Raw genomic sequence first — 23,015 nt, forward strand, 5'->3', positions numbered from 1 at the left:
CTTGATGCAAAATGAAGGGAAGTGCTCAGAGAAATCAGAAAGCCTGGGAGGGATTATTAAAGAAAACAATATAAGGGACGCATTGTCTCCTGCCTATTATTTTAACATGCTGGCTGTGTTTGGTGCTGTTCTCTTATTATGCAGTTTATTATAGCGTATTGTGCCATCTGCTCTGCTCAGCACTGTGAGTGCAGAGTGAGGAAGATGGAGGAGAGGGGGGACTAGGGGGAAAGAAGTCTTTCTAAGTCCTTCTGGCTGGTTTTGCGTGTGTGTTGGTTTTTTCAGGACCCAAAGCCATGGATTTCAGCTTAGCAATATTCTATAGTGTATTTTTACTCAGGAAAAAATTGTTACATATTTTCAGAGTTTGGGAAGGTGCACAAACCCAAACCTCTCTGAAGGCTTGTACGCTCGGGCGTGTAACACCGGGGAGGCTCTGAGCGGTGCACACCGCGACCCGTGTGTCTCTCTCACTGTTGGCACTCACATTTGCTGAAGAATTCGGAAGCTCAGAAAGCTCATCTTTTCCTAACTTTTCTACCCGTATCAGGAAAGGCACGTCTAGAGGTGCCACCTTCACTTGTGAAAGAGCCTTTTTCTTTTCCATAGGATAGGATAGAAAAACAGGCTTCCCGATCCCTACTCCACACTGCCCTCCTCACGCTCTGCTTTGCACGGTTACGGGACATACAAGCTGGGTAGAGCCAAAACCTTCTCCTGGAAGAGGGGAGCCTGCTTTGTGTTAGAAGAACAACACACAGGAGAAAAACTGGACTGCAAAAAAGCCAGGGAAGCATGGCCCAGCCTTCTGTTTGTCCTGGAAACAATAATGTTCATACAGTATTGCTGCTATTTGGCTTTCGTAACATTTTGGTAACTACACCAGTTAGCTTTGCAGACGTTTGGCCTCTGGCGTTTGCTCCGACCAGGCAAGGTCCCTGGAGCCCTCGGCTGCACTGCCCACCCCAGGGCAGCACCGAGGGATGCAGAAAAGCTTCTCTCAAGACTCGTGCTGAAATTGCCACCGCTTGGTACTGATTTTAACTGCGCATCTTTAGGTAACATAAAATGGTTTGAGCTGCTAGAGCCTACGTTCGCTAAAGTAGCTCTGACTAAGCACACAGCACCAAGCCAGCCCACATCTTGCTCCCAGGTTATTGAAGGTAACACGCTCCCACAGCACACGAGTAGCAAGACACTTCACTGATAATCTGGGCAGTATTTTTAAATTGGATTAGTAAAAAACCGCCATGGATTAGTAATCCATGAATAATAACACAAGAGCTGGCACAAAGACGCACAGACGACATTGCCACATACTGCTCCAGTCTGGGTTCCTTGGAGCGACTGAGATATTAAACCGTTCATTATTTTACCCTCTTGGACAAACAAATCATTGTAGAAACCTATGACAGAGCTAGGCCTGCTCGTGAGGCCTTCCCATCCGCCCCCAGCTTCTCTGCCCTTGCTCATTTTTGGTCACTTGTTCACGCTTTGCATCTGTTCTCTGGCTTCCCAGCTTCCCTCTTCTCCTTGGCAGCTGCCTCTGAACAGTTGCTGCACTCTGCAGCGCACAGATGTGCCTGTCTTTACTCTAATGGAGCTCCCATTCTCATCCTGGTGATTGCCTGTAGCTTATCCACCAGGTTTATCATTTATTCATTTCCCCACAAACCCAGATGTATCCTGCACACAGGCTGCAAGTACTGGGAAGCTGGGGCTTGCTTCTTACAGCAGGTCTGGACTCTTCATCTACCACTGATCCAGCCGCAGAATCTGAACTGGGATCTTATGATTTACTCTCGATTGGTTTCACATCATCTGAGAGATGCTTCACATACTGAGGTGGTGTTCCCTGCTCCAGCTCTTTGCACCTGGGTGTGCAGGTCAGCAGAGAGCTGCGACGCAGCCCCGCAGCCCAGGCAGGGAGGAGGGGGACGGGACGGCACGCTGCCGCACAGAGACAGCTGCCAGGCTTGCTGAAAGGTACTGCCAGGCCAGAAAACAGGGGATAAAGTCACACTCTAGAGTTACAATATCCAGGCTTGTAATCTAGACCCTTTCCTTTTCCCTTGCTTTTTGACATCTCACTTCTTTTCAAACTGTCACTTCCTTCCTCGGAGCTAAATTCTGCCCTCGTAATTTTAGCAAAAACCAAAGCAGCAAACATTTCCTGGGGGGACTTGAAGTCACTTTCCCATCGGTGGGCATTTTAAAGGACTCTTGCACGTGTTTTCTCCAGAAAACACGCTCGCAGAGTCAGCATCACAGTCAAAACCATGGGTATCTCTTTCTTTTAGCCAGCCACCAACTTCAAGGTGACCCCTCTCATGGACAGAAACACGTCCCCCTTGTGTGGTGCAGGGCCTGGGCAAGGTCGTCCAGCGAGGTCCCTTCGGCCCGCAGTCATTCTCTGACAAACCTCACGGAACAGCATGTTCTCTCCGCTGCTCAGCTATGCAAATCCCAGCAATCTGCACGAACCATCCTTCGTGTCGGGGCTGGCAAACCTACAGCCTGAGCTGGCCAAGAGCCCTCGGGTCCAGACCATGATCTCCAAGGGCTGAGGGACGGGAGATGCTCCTGCTCCCCATCCCGGTGCCTATACTTTCACTGACCCATTTCTAAACCAGGCACTACGTTAGAATCTGGCTGCTGTATGCAGGAAGGAGGGACCCGCAGACAAGAGCTACAGGTACACGTTATACGAACGGGCACTGAAGGGGAGGGGATGCAGAGCACCATAAATACACATATAAGAAATAAAAAGCCTTTTACTTAGCTTCTTAGCCAGGACGTGGACTTGTAACCAAAAGAACAGGCCGCTTTATGGTCATTCTGCACAGGTTTATGTAAGGTTGCTGGTTGGTTGGTATCTGAGAAGGAAAGGCAACCCCCTTTCTCCCAGTTGTGCCATCAGAAGCAAGCCTGCATCCCTGGCAGATTTTGCACCGTGCGTGACCCGTGAGCACGGCGGTGTGCCATAGCTGGTGTCCCGGCTTTCTGTGGCACAGCAACACCCAGAAATGCCACCAGCCTCCGCAGGAGCTGGACACCGAGGCTTTGTTGCCGTTTCAGAAAGGTTTGAGGACCACAGTTCAGCTCAGCACTTAAGCACATGCCTCTTGCTGGCTAAGCACATGCTTAACTGCTTCACGGGATTGATCCAGAATCCAGCCTCTGTGTTTCTGGGTCTGCCTCCTGCTGCATTTACCAGATCAGCTCTTTAGAGGTTTATGTTGCATGACTGTTGTTATATTCTTGTATCCACTCTTACTAACCTCCTTTCCCTACTCTCCTCAAGGCCATGGCAATGGGAATGATGACAGAATACTACCACTTCATCTTCACCACTCTGGTAAAGTATCTAATCTGTGCAAACACCTTTTACACTCGCTGCTGAGCCGGAATGGAAAGCGAGGAGCTAGGCTCAGCGGCAGGAGAGCGGGCTGGGTGTCCTGTCCTGGGTGGGCATGGCCCAGCTGCAGGGCACTAAAGCGGTGGGGTGGGAAAAGCAAGGGAAAAGGATGTCTGGTACCCTAACAGATGGTGAGAGCAGGGCTAGACTTAGCTTCAGGTTAGAATCAGACCGCAATGATTTGGTTGTAACATCTCTGCAACCGCAGCACTGCCCAGGTGCTCGTTCTGAGAGACGTCGGTCTTTTCTTTCGCTGCTTTTGGACTGGCTCATCCTTTGGAGCTGCTCTGGCTTTGCACAGATGTAGGTTCTGGTTTTATTTCCCCCCCCAGTCATTTTGATTTCAGTGTAGCTACCCACGCACTGAAAGCTGAGCATATGTGTGAATTTGCAAGGTTGTAGTCCCACAGACAGGATTTGATGGGACCGAGGGGCAGCAAGAACCGGGTATGTGTGTCTGTGTGTTCCCCTAGGTCTCCCTTAAAGCCGGGAGCAGCCCTGCTGTGGTCAATAGTTCAGTACTGCAGGTTTATTTTGCATGAGAAGAACTCAGCTTGAAATTAACTCCTCTCTCATTAAACATGGGCCAGTTCTTCTCTGACTCCAGGAGGCATTTTGGTTTGGGTTTTTTGGCGTGCCACTTTTGTTTCCATTTAGGATGCTATTGTCTAGTATACTGTTGAATTTTGTGTGGTTTTCAAAATCCAGTTTATCTTTTTGCCTTTAGGAAAGAATCAGACTAAACTAACCCTTAAAAACTGCAAAATTTATTTTTCAAATGCAAAAGACATTTTAATTACCCCTGCTGCCATTATCTATTCCAGGCAGCTTTAAGCATTTCCCAGATAACCTCCTATTAATCAGCCCCAGCTGAGCCTAGAGTACATTTCATGTGTAGGTACAGCCTGGAGGTGGGAAAAGAAGAATTATAATAAATTAATAGATAAGCAATCACAATTAATGCCACTTTCCTGAAATAACAGTTATATCATGGGAAAGATATTTTAATCTGTCATTCCTTAAGGCAATGTTTTCCTAGCTTGCAATGCATGTGCTTCAGCTCCTACAGTACTAGACCCATGGGGTGCTAATGAATTAGTCTATTATGTTATACTGAATGTTTCTAAAAGGTCCCTAGTCAATACTGAGTACAGCGTATCAACACTTGGCATGAAATGCTTCCACATTTTGCTAGGCAGCAAGACTACAGTTCAGTGACTTCAGCGTGAAGAGCCCCATCAGCCTTTTCTACCAGAGGAGGAGGAGGAGGAGCCTTTGTCTAATGCATGCACAGCTTTTACACCCCGCAAAGTCCCAAGCAGCGACAACCCCCTTAAACTCAGCACTTCAAGGAATTTCTCAGCAGCTTGTAAAAATGAGTCCTTGCAAATGCAGAAGTTTCCCCACCGCCTGCTGTCACTGCTGCTGCTTACAGCAGTTACAGACAGGCAGAAGCAGGAATCCCTTCCCGTGCTTTGAGTCGACATAAACAAAAATTGCGCGCGCAACTTGCCTCCTCCCGATTCGGCACTAAACCAAACCAGTCCAGTTTTCCACTGGCGTTGATAATCAGGTACTCTTGCTAAGCCCAGCGTACCTGAGGCTCACGACACAACACGAGCGTGTTCGTGACCGAGTACCTCAGAGGTTATTACTCTAACGGCGCTGTACACGTATGCCTCCCATTACGGCCACGGCCGCTCCTCCCAGCGACAGCTGCCCGAGCCAGTCCGTGCCCAGACAGGGATCCTCGGCAGTCTGTGGCAGGCACGTTATCCACGAGCTGTTTTGCACAGCAGCAGACGGAGGATGCCCTTCCTGGACACTTGCTTTTGCAGCTTCCTCCTGCGGATGCTAGATGTGGTGAGGATCAGAGCTCAGCATTGCCGCCTACGACTGACGAACCAAAGCTGGGGGTTTTAACTGGGGAGGTGGGAGAGCATGTGTAAGAAAGGGGAAGAGCCCCACAGAAACACCGAGAATAAAACTTTCTTAAAGGTAGTAGGATGGAGGGGAGAAGTAATCTGCAGTACAGAAAATAATGAGTGAAAGGGAACGTAGATGAGGTGGAAAATAGAACCAGATGTTTCAATTTGTGGCTGTGCGAGAGCAGAAAATCCAGAAGAAACCAATATGGCAATTCCCCCCCACACCGCTCCATGTTCTGACACTCAGCTTGTATTCTTAATTATCCTCTGATTCCAGGAGATAATAAATCAGGTTGCAGCTGAGATTTAAACTGGAACCAAGAAGGGACCTGATGGGAGGTTGGCTTCTATAGGAACTTGGTGAAATGAAGGGTCAGTGGAGAGCAGCAGGACAGGGCGGGCACCCAAAATACCGGTAGGATCTGAAAGGTGGCCAGGGCCGGCAGTCTGACAGCCGTGCGACGGAGACCATGAGATCTGGAGCCTGGTGGATCAGATCTGTCACGTATGGTCACATTCTGAATGGGAAATGATCTGCTTTCACAATCAAAAATTATTTCCCCACAGCAATTTCCAGAATACAAACTGAATTATCTGATAAAAAGTTATGAATCCTGAAAAAAAAAATCTATTCCAGTGCATCAGGCACAAGACCGCTGCACACCCTCATATCCAGATGATATAAGCATCTGTCTGAGGTTCAACAACTGTATTTACCCTTAGTTACCATAAGTCATTTAAAAGTCAACACTATGGCCTGGTTTTCACAATGCCCTTTAACAGAACGTGGAGGTTTGTATTTGCAATTTTTCAGGAAAAAAAAAAAAGCCAAATAACAAAGCCCCTGAACTCTGTTGTGGGTGTGATTAATGACTCGGTCCCTGGCTGCACCTGCAGATTAAAACATGGCATCCATCAGCAGGCTGCCTTGGGGGTGCAAAGTCAGAGGCCAGTGCTTAAGGAAAAGATCAAACCCTCAAAGCTTATTAAAGCAAAACAGCTGTAAGAATTCCTTGCTCTCCCACTGAGAATGAAGTCTCGGTTGCTGGCAAGTGCTGATTTTGTTATGCTTCGCTTAGGGCAGTGCGTTTTAGGACCAGTGCTTTTCCAGCTCCCCCACGGGCAGAACAGAGCTCGCTGCTGACGGACGCTGTGTCTGGGTGAACCCACAGCGCGCCTGTGTCCTCCCATAGCCACATCATGCACAACAGCAGCAGCCACGTAAACTCTTTTTTATAATCCCTTGTGAGAGCAATGACCGTTGTCCCCGTATTCATCCCCCACTCTATCACAGAACACAGCGGTGCTGCCTTTCCACCTCCCCACATTTTTATGACCACTCAACACCTGCAGACATTGTTCAGGATAAGCTCTGATTAAATATGTCCCTTCCAACGAATGATTCCCATTAACGAGGCCCCCTGCAGACGGCCATTCTCCACCACATTCATTCATGGTCCCCCTCGCTCGGCACCATCACCCAGGCTGCCCTCGCTTCCCTCGGGCCAGCTGCCCCGGGTTTTTGCTGAGCAGATCCGCTGTGGTACGCTCTTGCCATGCTGTCTAACCCCAAACTACTCAGACTAGTTACTGAGCATTGAAGTTAATCCCTGAACTGAAGTTAATACTTAGATGTGCGGCAGAGCCAAGAGATGCACTGAAGAAGTGCGCTTGCAGAGGCCTCCCAATGCCCCTCTCTCGCTGCCTGCCAAGTGATGCTCGTGGGCTGGCTGCCAGCAGAGCTGAGGACTGCCTGGCTGTGGTTTTTTAAAATCGTATAAAGGGCACTCTCATTCATTTGCAGACTGTGTAGGCTGGTCGTAATGTCAAGAAATGCGTCTTAGTTCCTCTTTGATAGCCGTCTGCAAATTGGCATTCTGCATTCAGAGTTACTCTGTCATCTGCAGCACCCTGTGGGCTTCAGCACTCACAGCAAATCCTCCACGGAAAGGCCCCGGGGAGCTTCGGATGCAGGAACTCTGCCTTCTCCCCCCACCTTGGTTGCAAGCCTCTTTTTTCACGGTTACAGATAGCGATTCTGGTTTCCTCCCCACAATTCACTCGCCTCTTCTATGCAGAGAGTGAGCTCTCTGGCAGGAGTTTCCCTCTGCTGTGTGTGGGTGAACCTGCACATCTGACACCCTAATTCCACTAACACCTACGAGTCCTGTCTTGCTGCAAGTAGCGACTGATGGCAACAGACAGTACAATCCTCAAATCCATGAGGGCATCCTCCTACCTCCCACCTTCTGTGGGCTCTGCCTTCTCACTTCAAACACAGACATGAACCGATGCAGAAAAGACAAACAAAACAAAGCTAAACAAAATGTTTAAACTGGTTTCTCTCTTTTAAGGATCTTTATGCATTAGACCTAGAACCATACCGCTACTCCGGAGTGAACCTGACCGGCTTCCGGATCCTCAACGTGGAGAACCCACACGTGTCCTCCATCATCGAGAAGTGGTCCATGGAGCGGCTGCAGTCAGCGCCCAAGGCGGAGCTGGGACTGCTCGATGGCGTGATGATGGTATGAGAGGTTTAAACAAAGCACGGGGGAAGCCTGGGAAGCAGACCAGAGCGGTAGGGAAGGCAGGAACATTTGTTAAGGCCTAATGTTATAGTTATTGGTTCTTGTAACAGCTCATCCCAGGTATCTTCCCCAAGGTAGCTGCTTGCATTCTTTAATAACCATCCCTCAAATGCGGCGAGTTCGGCTGGTGGATCCCCTGCAGCACACTGCTCTGTTAACACTGTCCTTTTGCAGACCCAGCTGCCGACAGATTTGCCAATTTTGAGAGACTGTGCTCCTTCCCTCCCCTCCCTTCTCACCAGTAAAAAGCTGCCCCCAGGACTGGCAAAATTCAAAGCTTTCAGTTCCAGAAAGGGCTGAGCATGGTGGGGAAGTGCCCTGGCTATTTCGTGCGGGGAACAAGAGAGGGAGCTGCAGTCAGCTGGGTATTGTACCCCTTGTTCAGGCGCAGCAGGATTTCTCCATGCTCACCTGATGGGCAGCTGCAGCGAGCGCTCGCTGACCTGGAAAGGGATGGGCTGTGTGCACCCCAAGCCCCAGAGCACGCAGGAACGGGCATCCTCTCTCTTTGGTTGCCCTCCACAAGTCCTGTTTCAGCTTGGGGCAGGGCGATCGCCTTGCGAGTCCCTCTGCCTACCCCTGGGAGCAGTGCAGGGGAGCAGAAACGCTCCCATCCCACCGGACAAGCCAGGTAGCAGGGCCTGTCCCACAGGAGCTTGCAGGGCTCCAGCTGCCATCATCTCCCCACGCAGTCCCCGAGAGCAGCCGAACGCCCGGCTCCCAGGGGCTGGGAGCACAGCACACGGCTGGACTGGGCCCGGCAATTCGCTGAGATTGATGCAGGGAGAAAGAGGCAAAGCTATGCCCAGAGATGGGCTTTGCTGCAGCTTTGATGACTCCTTTTAGGGACTGATGGCAGCTCTGCTCTGCTGAGTTACTGCTCGGAAGGTACAGCACCTGCTCGCCCATCTGTCTTCCCTGCGAGGCTGTCTCCGACCCCCGTAATTGCTGACTGCCTTCCTCCTTCCCTCTCCCTTTAGATCTGCCAGAACCCCCTCCATAAGTGGCAAAGCCTCCCAGACTTTCACCTTGAAACGGCTCCTCATATTCCTCCTGTTCTTTTCTTTTCTCAGAGGAGAGCCCCACCGTTCTCCTTTAGCCTTCCACTTTTCTGCAGCGTTGCCCCCAGCTGCAGCATCGCTGGGTTCCCCCCGCCGCCGCTGCCTCCTCTCCCCTTCTCTGCCTCTTTGCTTCTTCAGAGGGGATCCCGCCTTTTCTCTGGGTTTGCCTGGTGTCTGTCCCAGCGGGGCCCTGATCTCAGCTGGGCATTACAATATGTAATTCGCCATGACATTGCTTAGACATATTCTTGTACCCCCTCTCCCCAGCCCCAAACTTACAAACCCCATCCCTGCTGCCGTAGATACAAGCCCACGGGATGCGGGTCGGGTGCCCGCTCTTCACGCTCGGGTGCTGCGGGAAGGGAAGGTCACGGGGATGGCTGCCAACGTTGGAGGATTTTCTCCACAGCCACGTCCCGTTAGACGTTTGCCCAGTTGTTCGCTGCATTATTTTGTTTTATTGTGTTTTATTATTCTGCTGCTACACTCACATCTGTTTTGCAGCTTTGTGAAGCCAGCAAATCATGTATTTTCACTAGGAGGTCTTACCATATCGGAGTGAAAAATAAATCCAATTCTCTTGATCAGTGTTTGGAGGTGAGATGGGGCATCTCAAATTGAATCTAAAACCATCACATTATATGGAAGAAAAAAAAAAAAAACAACTTCTCCTAGTTCAAATCACTGAAATGCGGGAAGATGTTACAAATCTGTGAGGTCCTGATTTCAGTGGCAGTTTGGGTCATTTTGGACAATTCCGTGCCCACGAACAAGCCATTTAACTTCTCTGTTTCTTATTTCCCCATATATAAAATAGTGTGAATAATATGTTCTCATATAGGTTTCTTTTTACACTCAGACAAAACAGACTAAATAAGAAAATTCTGTTACTACCTTCTACATTTAGAAATAACTAGCTTCCTTGTTTGACAATACAGTAGTAAATGAGCTAGAAATAATCAGAATAGATGCACACAGACAAATGGCATTTTCACAATCTCTGATTTTAAGACAGAACTATGATCTTTTAGTGTAAAGAGCCACCTAACAGAAAAACACGCTCGTGAGGCTTTGTCATGTGCAGAACTACGTGTTTTGAGGACGTGTTTTGCATGAGACGTCAGCCTAGAGGCTTATACAAGTCTTGTGTTAAAGCATACGTGTTTACAGCAATCTCTTGAGATCCCAGGGCATCTCTTGAGATCCCAGGGCATCTCCTGAGAGCCCAGCCCTGCCCTCGGAGCGCTGTTTGCAGGGTTAGACACCCAGGAGGTGGGATGGTCGGCAGTGGACCAGGACAGAGAAGCCCTCGGGTGCGCTGGGTGGTGGGCAGGGGGTAACTCAGAGGGGGCTCTTGCAGCTTCTCCTGCGACACGTTACAGATCTTACTGCTTTGCTGTCCGAATGCTTCCTTGCTCTGGAGCCACTATCAACACAAATGCTGTTCCCCTTTACTTTAGACAGACGCTGCCCTGTTGTACGACGCGGTGCACGTGGTCTCCGTCTGCTACCAGCGCGCCCCTCAGATGACCGTGAACTCCCTGCAGTGCCATCGGCACAAAGCCTGGAGGTTCGGTGGCCGCTTCATGAATTTTATAAAAGAGGTAAAAGCATGATTTGTAACCGTGCTTCCCCCGTAACGCAAAACTTCCCCAGCAGGAGCAGCGCAGCTGCTCAGCGCGCAGGTATGGAGGCAGGCGGCAGAGAGGCTTGGCAGGTACAGGGTTATAAAACCCCCCGCCTGGGCAGGTACAACTGGATGGAAGCACAGATAGACACCAGGCTGCTGAGTGCACCCAGAAAGGAAAAATCCTGTCTTTGCCTTCAAAATAACACCCGTGCAGCCACGCCAACATCCCAAACAAGCTGAAGTCTCCCATGCTGTCACCGAGACTTGCCCTGGCCTCTTCTTGCGTCAAGAGCAGCTGGACCACTCTCTCTCTGAGGCTGTTTCTTAGCAGAGCAATAGCCATTTGCCTTTTACAGGAACATTTGCTTGGGGTCCACAAAGGGCATTCAGCGCAGCTAAATCCCAGCGGCAAAGCTGGCAGCGCTGTGCGTCTCTGCCTGTGTGCTGATGAACGGCTTTGGCAGAGCGGTGGATTTAGCAAGTAGGGAGCCAGGGGAGCTAGGAGGCAGCTTCATTCGCTCTCTGTTTTCAGTCATTATGATTTCTCTCTGTTCAGCCCACATAATTGTTTGTTTGCATCTGGCTTAAGCACACAAGCAGACTCAAAGCACGGGTGTTTATGAGCAGTGAGCTCACCGGGGGAGTGCAGCACGGGGCAGTTGCAGCGAGAGGTGGCCAGCCCTCCCAAAAGAGCCCCCGGGCACGCACCCCTGTGCTCACACCCCAGGTTTTGCTCTGTCTGCAAAAAGGAGCCCTCACATAAGAAAAAAATGAAGGCAGAGCTGCAGGGAGTTACTGCAAACCCTACCAGACATGTCTTTGTGATAAAAACCCCTTATTTGCCCTAAGGCCTTTTTAACCTTCTATGCCTGTGGCTCTTCACATGGAAAGTTATGAAACTGGCTGCAGTACAGGATACACGACCGGCCCACATTTAAAAGGCTGGGTATAAAATCCCCTAAAGTTTTTAAACAGAAAGAGTAGAAGTCCATTGCTAATCGTTACTATGATTCGTGCTGCAGTATCACCTACAGACCCCAGCGGACCCTGAACGCAGGCACACCAGTGCAGCGAGAGCGCGCCCACCCCAGGTGCGCCCCGAGCTGCACGGAGCGCACGGACGTAGGGGAGGAGAAAAGCAGAATGATTCCCACTGCAGAGAGAGAATGAACTTTTTTCTTAATAGGCACTGAAGACGCTATCTCTCTTCTCTCTGCCTCTCTCACTCTCCTTTTTCATGTTTTGTTCCCTTCTGCAGAAAGCCGCTCCAGCTGGCTGCCAGAAGAGAGTGTAAATAATTTGTTTGGTTGGCTCCTTTTGCAAATTACCCCGAGCCTCACACTCCAGTGCCTGCCTGTTGTTTCCCTTTCTGGCACCGTGTCAGCTCGTTGCAGGGATAAGCTTGCTCCCCGTTGCAATCAGAACACACAGTAATTGCTCTCTCTAAACTCCTGTAAAGACAAAGCAGTACACCCAGGGATGCCTCACCGCAGGCACCCGCTCCCCCGGCCCCGGGCTCCCCACAGATACCAGCACCGCTCGCTCTCTGTGCATGCACAGGCCGTGGCCCCGACTGCACCAGATCGGTGCAGAGTTGTCGCTCCCAGGGTGAAGCCCTGTTTGTTCATACTTGCCAAGGCGCAAAGGGGCCAGGATGGTGGCCCTGCCAGCCCCAGGGAGGCCACCCTCCCCCCGTGTGCCGGCAGGGCTCCCCGGGAAGCAGGGGGACAGGGCCAGGCATGGGGGCAGGAGGCGGGGGGACAGGCTCCTCTGCAGCCACCGCCTGCCCGGAGCCCAGGACAGCAGCGCTTGGAGTTTGCCTGCAGAGACAGGGCCGACACCAGCGGGATCAGAGCCCATCGGGGGCCGCGGCGATGCCGTGCACCCCCAGCCCAGCCCTGGGAGCCGTGCAGCCCATCGGTGCTCTCGCTCCAGCCCCGCAGGAGGTGCAGGGCTCAGCACACAGCTGTGTTTGCTGCAGTTGGGTACGTTAAACACGCCGTGTTTGCCCACGCTCCCGGGGGGCTCCGCAAGCTGCGTGTCCCACCGGCAAACCACCTGCGTGCCAAAATGAGCAAACTGAGCACAGCCTTCCCCAAAACTCAAGGGTGGCGAGGCTGGGAGGAGGCTGTCATTACTCCTCAGGAATTAATGAGGAAGAGCCAGAGGAGCGTATTTACTGAGAAATATGCCAGTCATTCCCCCCTGAGAATACATTATGCCACCTTCGTCACACTGGGATATTTCAAGCTCCCCCGCCCATAAAGGAAACGCATTCATCAGCGAGGAGCGCGCCCTGAACTGCTCGGGGGAAAGAGCCCGAGCCCCAGCTCTCCATGCTGAGATGCGATTGCAAAGCAGTAAACCGTGTCAGCAGCCCAGCACTCCTGCAGAAGCGTCCTCCTCGAGACGGATGCTCATAGCACGTCCTAGCACTGTCCTCAGGCAGAGCAGGCATCATCTACCACGCTGTCCCTTAGCACTTGCTCTGCTAACACCTGATATTTGGTGCTCTCTCACCTCCTAAATCAGAGAGACTAATTCTGGTGGTGCTGCAAAGTGTACCGTGGAAAAGAAACAGCGTCACAGCATAATTTTGGTTGAAACTAATCTGGACATCTTTACCCCAAGGTCCTGCTCAGAGCAGGACTAGCTCCCAAGTCAGACCAGGCTGTGCAGGACCTCGTCCAGTTAAGCATTGAAAATCTCCAGTAACAGAGCTTCCCCGGCCCCTTTGGGCACCTGCCCCGTGCTTATACTGCCAAAACCAGAACCAGGGGTACCGACACAGCACGCGCCCACCACATTGCCGTGCCTGTTTCAGAATGACAGAGCCTGCTAGCATGGACAAGCCCTGGGCCTCTTCTGCTCCCCTCTCCGTCTGAAAGGAAGGAGGGAGGTGTTCAGGACATTTTAGCTTCCACACACCTTGGAAGCATCAGCAGGTTCATGCAAAAAAGGATTATTTATGAGCTTGACTGGAGTTGTCCCAAACCCAGGCTCCCTGCAGCCCAGCATTTATCAGTACTACAAGGATAAATGCAGCACACAAGGATGCCGTGATAAATGCAAGCAGTTTTCTACCGAGTCATCGTGTCCCGCAACAGCTGGTGAACACAAAAGGTGCGAACAAAAATTGTAGCAAGGACTGCAAGAGAGTTAAGAGAATCTACAGCTCTGTCTGCAGTCTGAACAGTGACGGAGGTGATTATTAATTAATCATGCTCTCTGGGGAGAAAGAACCAGTATAAGGACTAATTAACAGAACATACAGTGGAGGACAAAAGATTATTTATGATACCAAGTAACAACCCTGCTACTTTTTCTCCCTTCCACAGGCCCAATGGGAAGGATTAACGGGACGAATTGTCTTTAATAAAACTAGTGGTTTAAGGACAGATTTTGATTTGGATATCATCAGCCTCAAGGAAGATGGTCTCGAAAAGGTAGGCAGGGTTTGTCTTATCTGCATGTGGCTTAGTCTAACTCTGATACTCAGGCAACAGAGAAAATGGTTGGTGGTTGTATTGTTTCTATGTTTTCTGGTTTTTATATGAAAGGATATTTACTTTGTGGGATTTCTCAGATCCTTTTCCATGCCTCATCCATGACTCACTAGCCCTGAGGCAACATGCGTGGGATTACAGTAACTAGCTGCAGAAGTGCTTGTGGCACTTTCCTGGGATAGAGGAAGCAGAAGAAACTTTCTGAGCAGCCATTAACCTCTCCTTGTCCAGGCCAAAGGTGGAAGGAACAAAGCCTGTCCCACTCCCCATCTTGCTGGGCTTGCTTACAAAACATTGATTTTTCCCTGAGGAGGCAACAGCTCTTGAAAGCATCATCTCGGTGTGATTTCCCACAATGAAAATTGCCTAAGGCTTGGAAATGGCACCAGCTTCTTACAGCCCAGATCTTGCAGGAGGATGCACTGTGCATTTTTGTTTATTCTCTGCGTTAGCTAAGGGACAATAAGAAAAAAAGCAAAGTGGGTTTTTGCCTGCCTGGCTGGAGGGGTCTCTCCGGTGGCCGTGTTTGCCCAGCCGCCCAGAGGAGACTCGGCACAAAGGCTGCAGCCTCAGACCCTCCTGATTAGTGCAAATCTCCTCTGGGCACAGAAATGCAATGCTGATGTGCAAATCTGATTCTCAGGTGTTCACGGGGATTTCATTTCCTTTTCTTCCATTACCTTAAAATAAAAAGGCACTATACAAAGCAATGTAGCTCCTAGAACACAGGTTTCAAGGTGAGATCAGTTCGTTTAAGACAAAAGGGAGCAGCGAGTGGCCTGAAGTGAAGGAAGCACTGCGGGGGGGACAGCTGATAGCAGCAGGGAGCGATGCCCAGGGGCTGCGCTCTAATCAGGCTCCAGATCATGGCATGCGAGGCCACCGAGGGCTCCCGGAGCCTGACCCCTTTTGTCAGTAATTCTGAGTCCCCTTCTGCTAAAGGTGTCTTGCAGATTTGCAGGAGAAAGTTGGCTACTGGGCAGCAAATCCCTTTTTAGAGCAGAGTCTGCTTCTCGACAGGCACAAGGTGCCTACTGGCAGCTGGGGATGAGTGCTGAGTCCTGTAACCTTTGGGCACGGAGACAGGTTATGCTGCCGCGGGAAATGCCAGCCGGGAGCAGAGAGAGAGGTTTCAATTAACCATGCAGCAAGCGGCCCAACATGCACAGATGACTTTTCCAGTTAAGGCTGGGGAATTAATCAAACGGTGCAGGTAGGCAGCCCCCGGAGGCGGGAGGCAGCAGTTTGATCAGCCCCCCCCGTTTGGAGGGGACGGATCCTGCGCGGCGAAGCTCCCTGGGACCAAACAGCTTGACTTCCCCATCCCCCTTTTTTCCAGTTTGTTTCTCAATAAATTGTTGCCACGCTTTCACACCACAGCAGTAGTTCTTTGCTTCATGTAAAAATTCTCAAGGTCACCACAGCACTCTCCTAGTGGGTATTTTTTGGTGTCAAACACAGAAAAAAGAAAACATTTTAAAGAAACCCAATGACCTTCAGTCTCGGCTGCGATCAGCCGAGCCTGGGCAGGAAGGAGGCGGGTGGGGAGCAGGGGAAGATGCCATCCTCCCACAAGAACCGAGCGGGAGATGATGTTGTAGCTTGACTTCTTTTTTTACAAAATGTTTTGCTTATAGAGTCTAAACTAAAAAAAACCAACACGGCCTTTTGGAGTGCGGTGGCACTGATGGACTGCCGGAGAGCCCTGTTGGTAGAATAATAGAAAAATGTGCGAGATTTGGCTACCATGTGAATCTAAATGTTTAAGTACAACCGCAATATCTATCTGTCAAGCAAATACTCCTCAGGTGTACTGGAGAACAGCTGGCACCAGCCGTATTTATTACTATTGTGTGTGTCACATACAGCCCGTAGGAAGCCGCCGAACCTTGATGCATGCTCTGTACAGCCGTTCAACTTTGGTCTCCAACAATTCAGGGATTTCACAGTTCCCACTATTATTTTTTTTTAAAGCTTCTTGTCAACTCTAGAGAGGTTTTAAAGTATCGATGTCAAATCTCTGTTGAAGCTAGGTTTCTGTCAATAGTTAATCTGAAATAACAAAACGCCAAACTACAAACAAATCCCATACGGATTGTGCATTATGTATAATAGCTTGTGTTTGTTGAGCTTTAGGATTGAACTCCTGATCCTTATACCTCCTGGACGTTCCAGAGACGACAGGAGTATTAACTAAACCTAATTACATGTCGTTTGACTATCTGACTTGCACAGTTCTCTTACTGCACACTTTTTCCTTCTTTTTTCCTTTTTTAATATTTTAAACTGATTAGTTCAGTCTTAAGTGCCACTTATTTGATTTTCTTAAAGAAAACTTAGCAAGGCATAGTTAACTGAGTCTGCAGCACTGCTAGTAGAGGCCTCTCGGACTCGCTTCTCTTCTCCCATGCACAGTAATAATCTTTTGACATTGCAGCTGTTGTGCGATCGAAGGGAGATATGGGGGATTGCTTAGGTTTTACCTGAAATATTTAGAGCCCTTCACAAAGTTCATGGAAACTCTTCTAGAATTTATAACGTTTTTTTGCCAGGCAGCATTGCTCATTACAAAGTCTCTTTTTGGGGATGCAGTAAAACCAAGTTCTCTCCTTGGACTGCTGAAGAGGTTGAAGAATCTTAAAAATAGCAATAAATAAAATAGCAGAAGTTCCTGGCTCCCCAGCGGGTTTGAGCTGTCTGCCTTTGGTTTCTCCCTGAGTCCCACCTCACAGTTTGACCCTACAGATGGATCGTTCTGTTCCCATTTCCATGTGGGGTTTTGTTTTTTCTCGCTGTCAGGCTGGCTGTATGGCCACCCTGCTCCATTTCTTGGCAGCAATCCCATATTCCTCCAGCTTTCCTGACATTTTATCTCACCGTCACAGTCCTTTAGCCAGTCCTGCCTTCAAAGTTTGTTCTAAAGCCTCCCCTGCACCACGGAGATCAGGTTAACAGGCTTAGAGTTGCCCAGATGACTTCTCTTAGAGAGAGACATGTTTTGCTATTTCTGGGTCAATAGACTTCTTCAAAGTCCAATAATTTATTTAAATTGACAGCTCAAGAAAAACAGAGCACCTCAAACTGATGAGGAACCTAGCTGTGTGTGCCTGTGCCCATGCCCAAGCAAGTCTGCTGCCATTCCCTCCTCCAGGTTTGCTACCAGGACCAAGACCTCCCGTTGCAGTGGACTTCCCCGAAGGGGTGACCAGGGCCCTTCCAAAAGGACCTGTGAGAAACATCCCTCTAGTTTGCCACAGCGTGGAGGACAGAAATGGTCCCTGCCAGGGATTTGCAGAGCTGGTCAAGTAATTTTTCATTTTCTCCACCAAAGCAAACTGGTGGGGAAATAAAAAAGAAAGAAAATAGCCTCATATTTGTATTTGTTTTCTTTTGTTCTGCTTTATCCTTGCCCAGAGTTGACTCTTCAGTGTGGTTTGACTGTTCGCTCTACACAGTACCTTTGCAAGTTGTTCGTTCAGCCCCTAAATTCCAGTCATCATGGTCTTCTTCCATGCACCTGCATCAGAGGGCAGCGTGAGGGTTGCTTATTATACATGTGCAGCTGGAGTGACCTGCAACTGAAGGGTTAATGCAAATCTTCTGTTTAGGTGATACAAGATGATAATTTCAGCTTTGCTTCTGTTTAATGTAGATGAAAGAAGCAACATCCATTTTCCAGGCCAGTAGGATGCTGGAGGAATGTAAGCTGGGCGTTCATGTGTTCGTTTGCTTTGTTTCAGGTTGGAGCGTGGAGCCCATCTGATGGTTTGAACATCACAGAAATTTCCAAAGGACGAGGGCCTAATGTCACAGACTCGCTGAGCAACAGATCTCTAATTGTCACCACTGTTCTGGTAGGAGATTGCAAGCCTGTCTTTTTCCCCCACCCACAAATCTCAGGGATATCTGATATCTCTGCAAATCCCCAGCATCCCAGTACAGATCCGCTAGTCCCTCTGGAAAGCCGAGCACGGGCACAGGGAGCCCCTGCATGCGGGCTGGGCTCAGCAGGGCACCGTGATGCCCACGGGCCTGCACCGAGGTGACCTGCGGCATCCTCCGATGCCACGGCTCCCGAGCAGGCTGCCACCAACATGTGGTGGACGGTGAGGCTGGCACGGGCCAGCTGGAACCGCGCGTGTTCCCCGTACCCAGCTCCTCCGCTTCAGCTGCCCGGCCAGGTCCCCGTCCCCGTCCCCCCTTGCTCCCTGCATGCTGGAGGGCGCGGGAGGTTTGATGCTGCTGAGCTCCAGGAAAGCTCCGAGTCACCCATTTACCACCGGTGCCTGGGCAGGCAGCAGCGGGCACGGTGAGATGGCGGCACTGCCTGCTTCAGACAGGGGTGTTCTTGTTACAGAAGAAAATACTAAGAACAACCGAAGACCCTGGCTTAGCTGTGACCGCTGTGTTTCTTTCCCCCTCTTAAGTACATATTTGATAAACTAGCTAAGAGTAACGCCGTTATCCAGCAAACCACGGTTGCTTAACGGGTCTCCTCCGCTTCCAACTGTCGTGCTGCATTTTGTTCTCACATTCGCTATTGGATTTGACAGCAGGCATCAGATCAGAATGAATTTTTATTTACTATGTAATGAATTATGACTAGTGGCATTGGTTTCTATATGGCTGTATTACGCAGTGCAGGCTCACGGCATGTCACCAGGAAGCAACAAAAACTCTCAGCCCTTGGACAGCCCACCCACAACCGGGCCTGAATTATGGCTTTGCCTATGGAAATTTTCTGGCCCTTTTCTTGTTCCCTATTTTCAGGGAACATAAAGGTACAGACGGTAAAGAGCCAGCTGGGGATGCATTCCCCAGCCCAGAGCAGTGTGATCCCTCGTGACGTCCTTGCCTTCCCAAAAGGACGTGAGCTGACAGAGTGGGGTTTTGTATTAGAGAAGGAATGGGACCAAGAAAGTGCCCAGAGAGAACGGAGGAAGGAAAAACCTGGTCCAGAGCAGCAGAAGGGCTGGAACCAAAGGGCTTGTATTGCTCCGCAAGAGGTTAGCAGAATGGAAGCAGGCAGAATGTGAGCCAAATACAGACGCTGCTGCAGCTTTCCTTGCAAACCAACCGTCCCTCCTAACAAACTTCCCATTCATCACGCAATATTTGTTCCAATGACACATTTTCATTAAAGCTCCTCTCTCCAAGAGTCAGATACAGGCTTAGCTCATTGACTACGCTCAGTAACAAACCGCTTTCATGTCTCCACATGCAGGGGAGACTAGAAAAGTTCCTTCCCTTCCCAGTCCAAAAGTTTTCTACTGTGCCAGGCCCATGAGACCGTGATGGGCCGTGTGTAAGGGCGATTCTGCACAGGGCGGTGTTCTGTGCCGTGCGCATTAGCAGAATCGGCGGCAGCAATGGTTCCCCACTGGCTACGGTTACTGAAATGCATCGTCACATCAGGCGTTACTGCAGAAAGAGCAAAAGGCACTTCAACAATTCCACATGCATCACATTGTAAGACTGCTTCTGTTGAGACCCTTGCAGCAGTGTGCGTGCACTGAGGCACGACACGCACACAGTTTGCTCTTTCTTTTTTTTTCTTTTGCATTTAAGCATTCTTGGTGTGTTCAGAAAGCAGAAATTTAGGTAGTGTTTTTCTAGCGGGCCAAACGGAGAGACCTGCCATGCCAGATTTAGTTCATTTTAGCAAGGTAACCTAAAGTGCTGCCACATACCTGTACATAGGAGATGCAAATTTTAGGGCAACATGAATAACACATCACATCAAGTCACTCCCAGGTGGAGGCTCAGGATCAGCCCTAAGGGAACTGTTCAACCCGTACTGTGGCTGGATAAAACTCCCCAGAAGTTATACGACGACTCCTCTCCTCCCCACTCTCTTTAGTTAGAACTGTGTGCAGCACACCGGGGTGGGACGGGCGGTAGCACTGGGGCGAAGGCTGGCGGGACGGCAGCAGAGCTGCCTGCGCTGGGAGCTGGAGGAGCACCCAACCGCGGGGCGAAGCCGAGGGACAGCAGTTAAGTTCAGGACGGGAATACCAGTGAAAGCTGAACAGACGGGACTGAGGGAAACCAGAAAATATGCATCTTGTCAGGGGCAAGACGCACGGCCAGAGTTGTGGATATGGCTGGGTCTAGGGTGCAATAATCACTGTACCTCAAAGGCCACAGCATAATACAAAATGATGGAGCCAGGAGGAGACCTGTCAGCCATCTGCCTTTGACATGCTTTTTTCCGGCAGTGTTTTCATCTCATACTCCACGAGCATGTACAAATTACATAAAGTACAAGGGTGATATCAGTTCCTATTAATTGTGCCATTCCTTGGGCCTGCACACGTGCCATGGGATATCTCCCTCGAAACCACAGCTGTCCTGCAATTCCCTTGCCTGCAGGAGGAGGAAATGTGCTTAGACCCAAGTTCTGCAATAATTATGTTTTCATATACTGGATTCTAAAAAAATAAAATACAACCCTAAATTTTATTTGCATTTGCAACACCCCTTTGTACTTTTGCACTGGTGTAAATGATTGTAGAAAAGCCATAGGAGGAACCTTTAAAAGGAAAAGCGTGAAAGGTTATTTTTTCCCCTTTTGCTCATATTGCAGTGACTTGTTGGAAGAGAAATATTACCCCAGCAGCCAGCACCACTCTCCCCAAGCAATATGGGAACTGTGAAGTTATGAAATTGAGGGCACCTTCACTGAGAAATCGATTAGCAAACCGAGAGAGCTTGCGAATTGGATGTCTGGCCATTTTCAGTAATAAATTGTGAAATAGTCCGTGAATAAGTGGTTCACAGAGTTCAGAATTACCCCCAAGGAAATGTTTGAGACCTGGAGATACATTACTGAAGCGAGTGGCGTCCTAATGTTCAGTGCTTCGGCTGTTAAATATGTATGTAATCCCTACAGCGCTTCCCAAAATTAATAGTGCTTTATGGCTGCTCTGGAGCCGGTGTATTTATATCAAGATCCATAGATTCAGCTGATTCACAAACAAAGCACTAATTCCAGAGAAGCAAGCTGAGGAGGAGGCTGGGGAAAGCAGGATTTAACCGAGCTGTGCGTGCCAAGCTAAACTCTATAGGCGTGATGTTATCAGTTTTGCTTTATAATTCTGCAAATCGAGCTTCGCGTGCTCTCTCATCCCCTCCTTACCCTGCTTTGAGACCGAGCGGGGGTGGCAGAGGTCTCCCACAGCAGAGGTGGGGGCTGACCGGTTGTACTGGGAGACAAAAGCCGCCGACCTGCAGGCTGGCAGAGCCCAGCTCTGGGTCCCGAAGCCCCTCCTCAGCGTACCCCCCCAGGGCAGGGCGCCTGCCCTCCGCCAGGCCGGGCATCTCGGTAATACCCTCACCAGGACTCCAGACCTTCCCTCCCGTGCCTTCAAGCCCCCCTGTCCCCATGCAATACCGCAGGGACTCCAGCAACATGGCTCGCTCGCCAGAGCAAAACGTGAGCCCTCCCTGGCCACCCTGCGGGCAAGGACGGTAGCCTTGCAGATACCTTCAATTCAAGCCATGTATTAGCTGCTGTTGATATCTCATCCTCCCCTTGCCTTCTAGCTTTGCCTGCTGCCTACCATTTTGTGCCATTTCCATCTGTCCTCTACACGTTTTCTCCCTCGGGCTCCCCAGTGTCCCTTGTCCTCGGTGACTGCCCAAGCCTGATATTCACCAAAGGGCTGTGCAGTTTGCTAACTTCACCTGCCAGCCTCCGCTAAACAGGCATGGATCCATAGGGCAAAGCCTGCCATAAAGCACTTTATTAGTTATTTTTCCCTTGTGCTGGTGCTTGGCACTGCTGCGGTTAAAGACACCCCCAGCCTTCCCACGGCAGGCACAACCGGCACAGACGGCAGAAACTCTCTCTGGGCAGCAGTAGGGCCCTGTATCCCATCAGCTAGTGCTTTTTCCAAAAGGAAAGCAAACTAACCTGGGGAATGTCTTGGGCTGCCCACCAGCCACACGCGGCTCCCTCACCCTGTATTTAACCACCAGCCTCTTGCTCGCTGCAGCGCACGGCAGGTACTGCGGTGCGGTTCAGCTGCATTTCTGCTGTGCGGGACTTGGGGTTGAATTTGTTGTCCCCCTTTTTATTGTTTCTCAACACTCTTCATTTTCAGAGCATGAAATGGTTATTTTTCTCCCTGAAATCCTACCAAATGGAAAACAGTTGGCTGCTTAGAAGAGACAAAATTAAATTTTGTGGGGTAAACAAGGTTGCTAATTAGCTGATGTGCTGTGCAAAGTTAATTTATTCCCAACATGTCACGGTGCCAACCCTGCTTGAAGAGCCTGCACGTCGTGGCTCAGGCTGACCTGCAGGGGCGGCCCTGTCTCCGGTGGGAGCTGGGACCACAGCTGACCCTTAACGGGGACTTTTTGCCTTCCGTGTGCAGGAGGAGCCCTTTGTCATGTTCCGTAAGTCCGACACGGCCCTGTTCGGGAACGACCGCTTTGAGGGTTACTGCATTGACCTCCTGAAGGAGCTGGCCATCATCCTGGGCTTCACCTACGAGATCCGGCTGGTGGAAGACGGGAAATACGGGGCGCAGGACGAGAAGGGGCAGTGGAACGGCATGATCAAGGAGCTCATCGACCACGTGAGTGGGGCCCATCTGTGGCGCGGACAGCGGCGGCTGCCGAGGGGCGGCTGTGCCCGAGGCTTTCTGCCTGGGGTAGGGCGGGTGCCCGCTGCTCGCTGGCTTGGGATACCCACAGCGAGCTCCTAACCCTGCCTGGGCTCTGCCTGTGTTGCATGGTTTGTCAAAAGAGTGTATCTCTTTGACTCTTCCAAATATTCATTTGGAGTTTCTGAAAACGGACATTCTCGCAGCACAGAAACGGGCTCCACAGCTTCAGCCGCAGACCCTCCCCGCTGGGCCGCTGCTCGGCAGCG

The 23,015-nt window shown here is 50.3% G+C and overlaps 1 protein-coding gene across 1 annotated transcript in view; it reads left to right on the top strand.

Moving 5' to 3' along the window:
* GRIK3 (glutamate ionotropic receptor kainate type subunit 3) overlaps positions 1-23,015 on the top strand; it is a gene marked incomplete at both ends in the record, with an annotated part of 121,657 nt that overhangs the window by 71,190 nt on the left and 27,452 nt on the right. Inside the window, 6 exons of the mRNA XM_082329383.1 lie at positions 3,305-3,358; positions 7,701-7,874; positions 10,459-10,602; positions 13,967-14,074; positions 17,875-17,988; positions 22,516-22,719. Of these exons, the coding sequence (XP_082185509.1) occupies positions 3,305-3,358; positions 7,701-7,874; positions 10,459-10,602; positions 13,967-14,074; positions 17,875-17,988; positions 22,516-22,719 (798 nt within the window). The remainder of the gene's footprint in view (positions 1-3,304; positions 3,359-7,700; positions 7,875-10,458; positions 10,603-13,966; positions 14,075-17,874; positions 17,989-22,515; positions 22,720-23,015) is intronic.

The sequence above is a fragment of the Platalea leucorodia genome (genome assembly GCF_965183815.1).
Source record: "Platalea leucorodia genome assembly, chromosome: 18".
NCBI lineage: Eukaryota > Metazoa > Chordata > Aves > Pelecaniformes > Threskiornithidae > Platalea > Platalea leucorodia.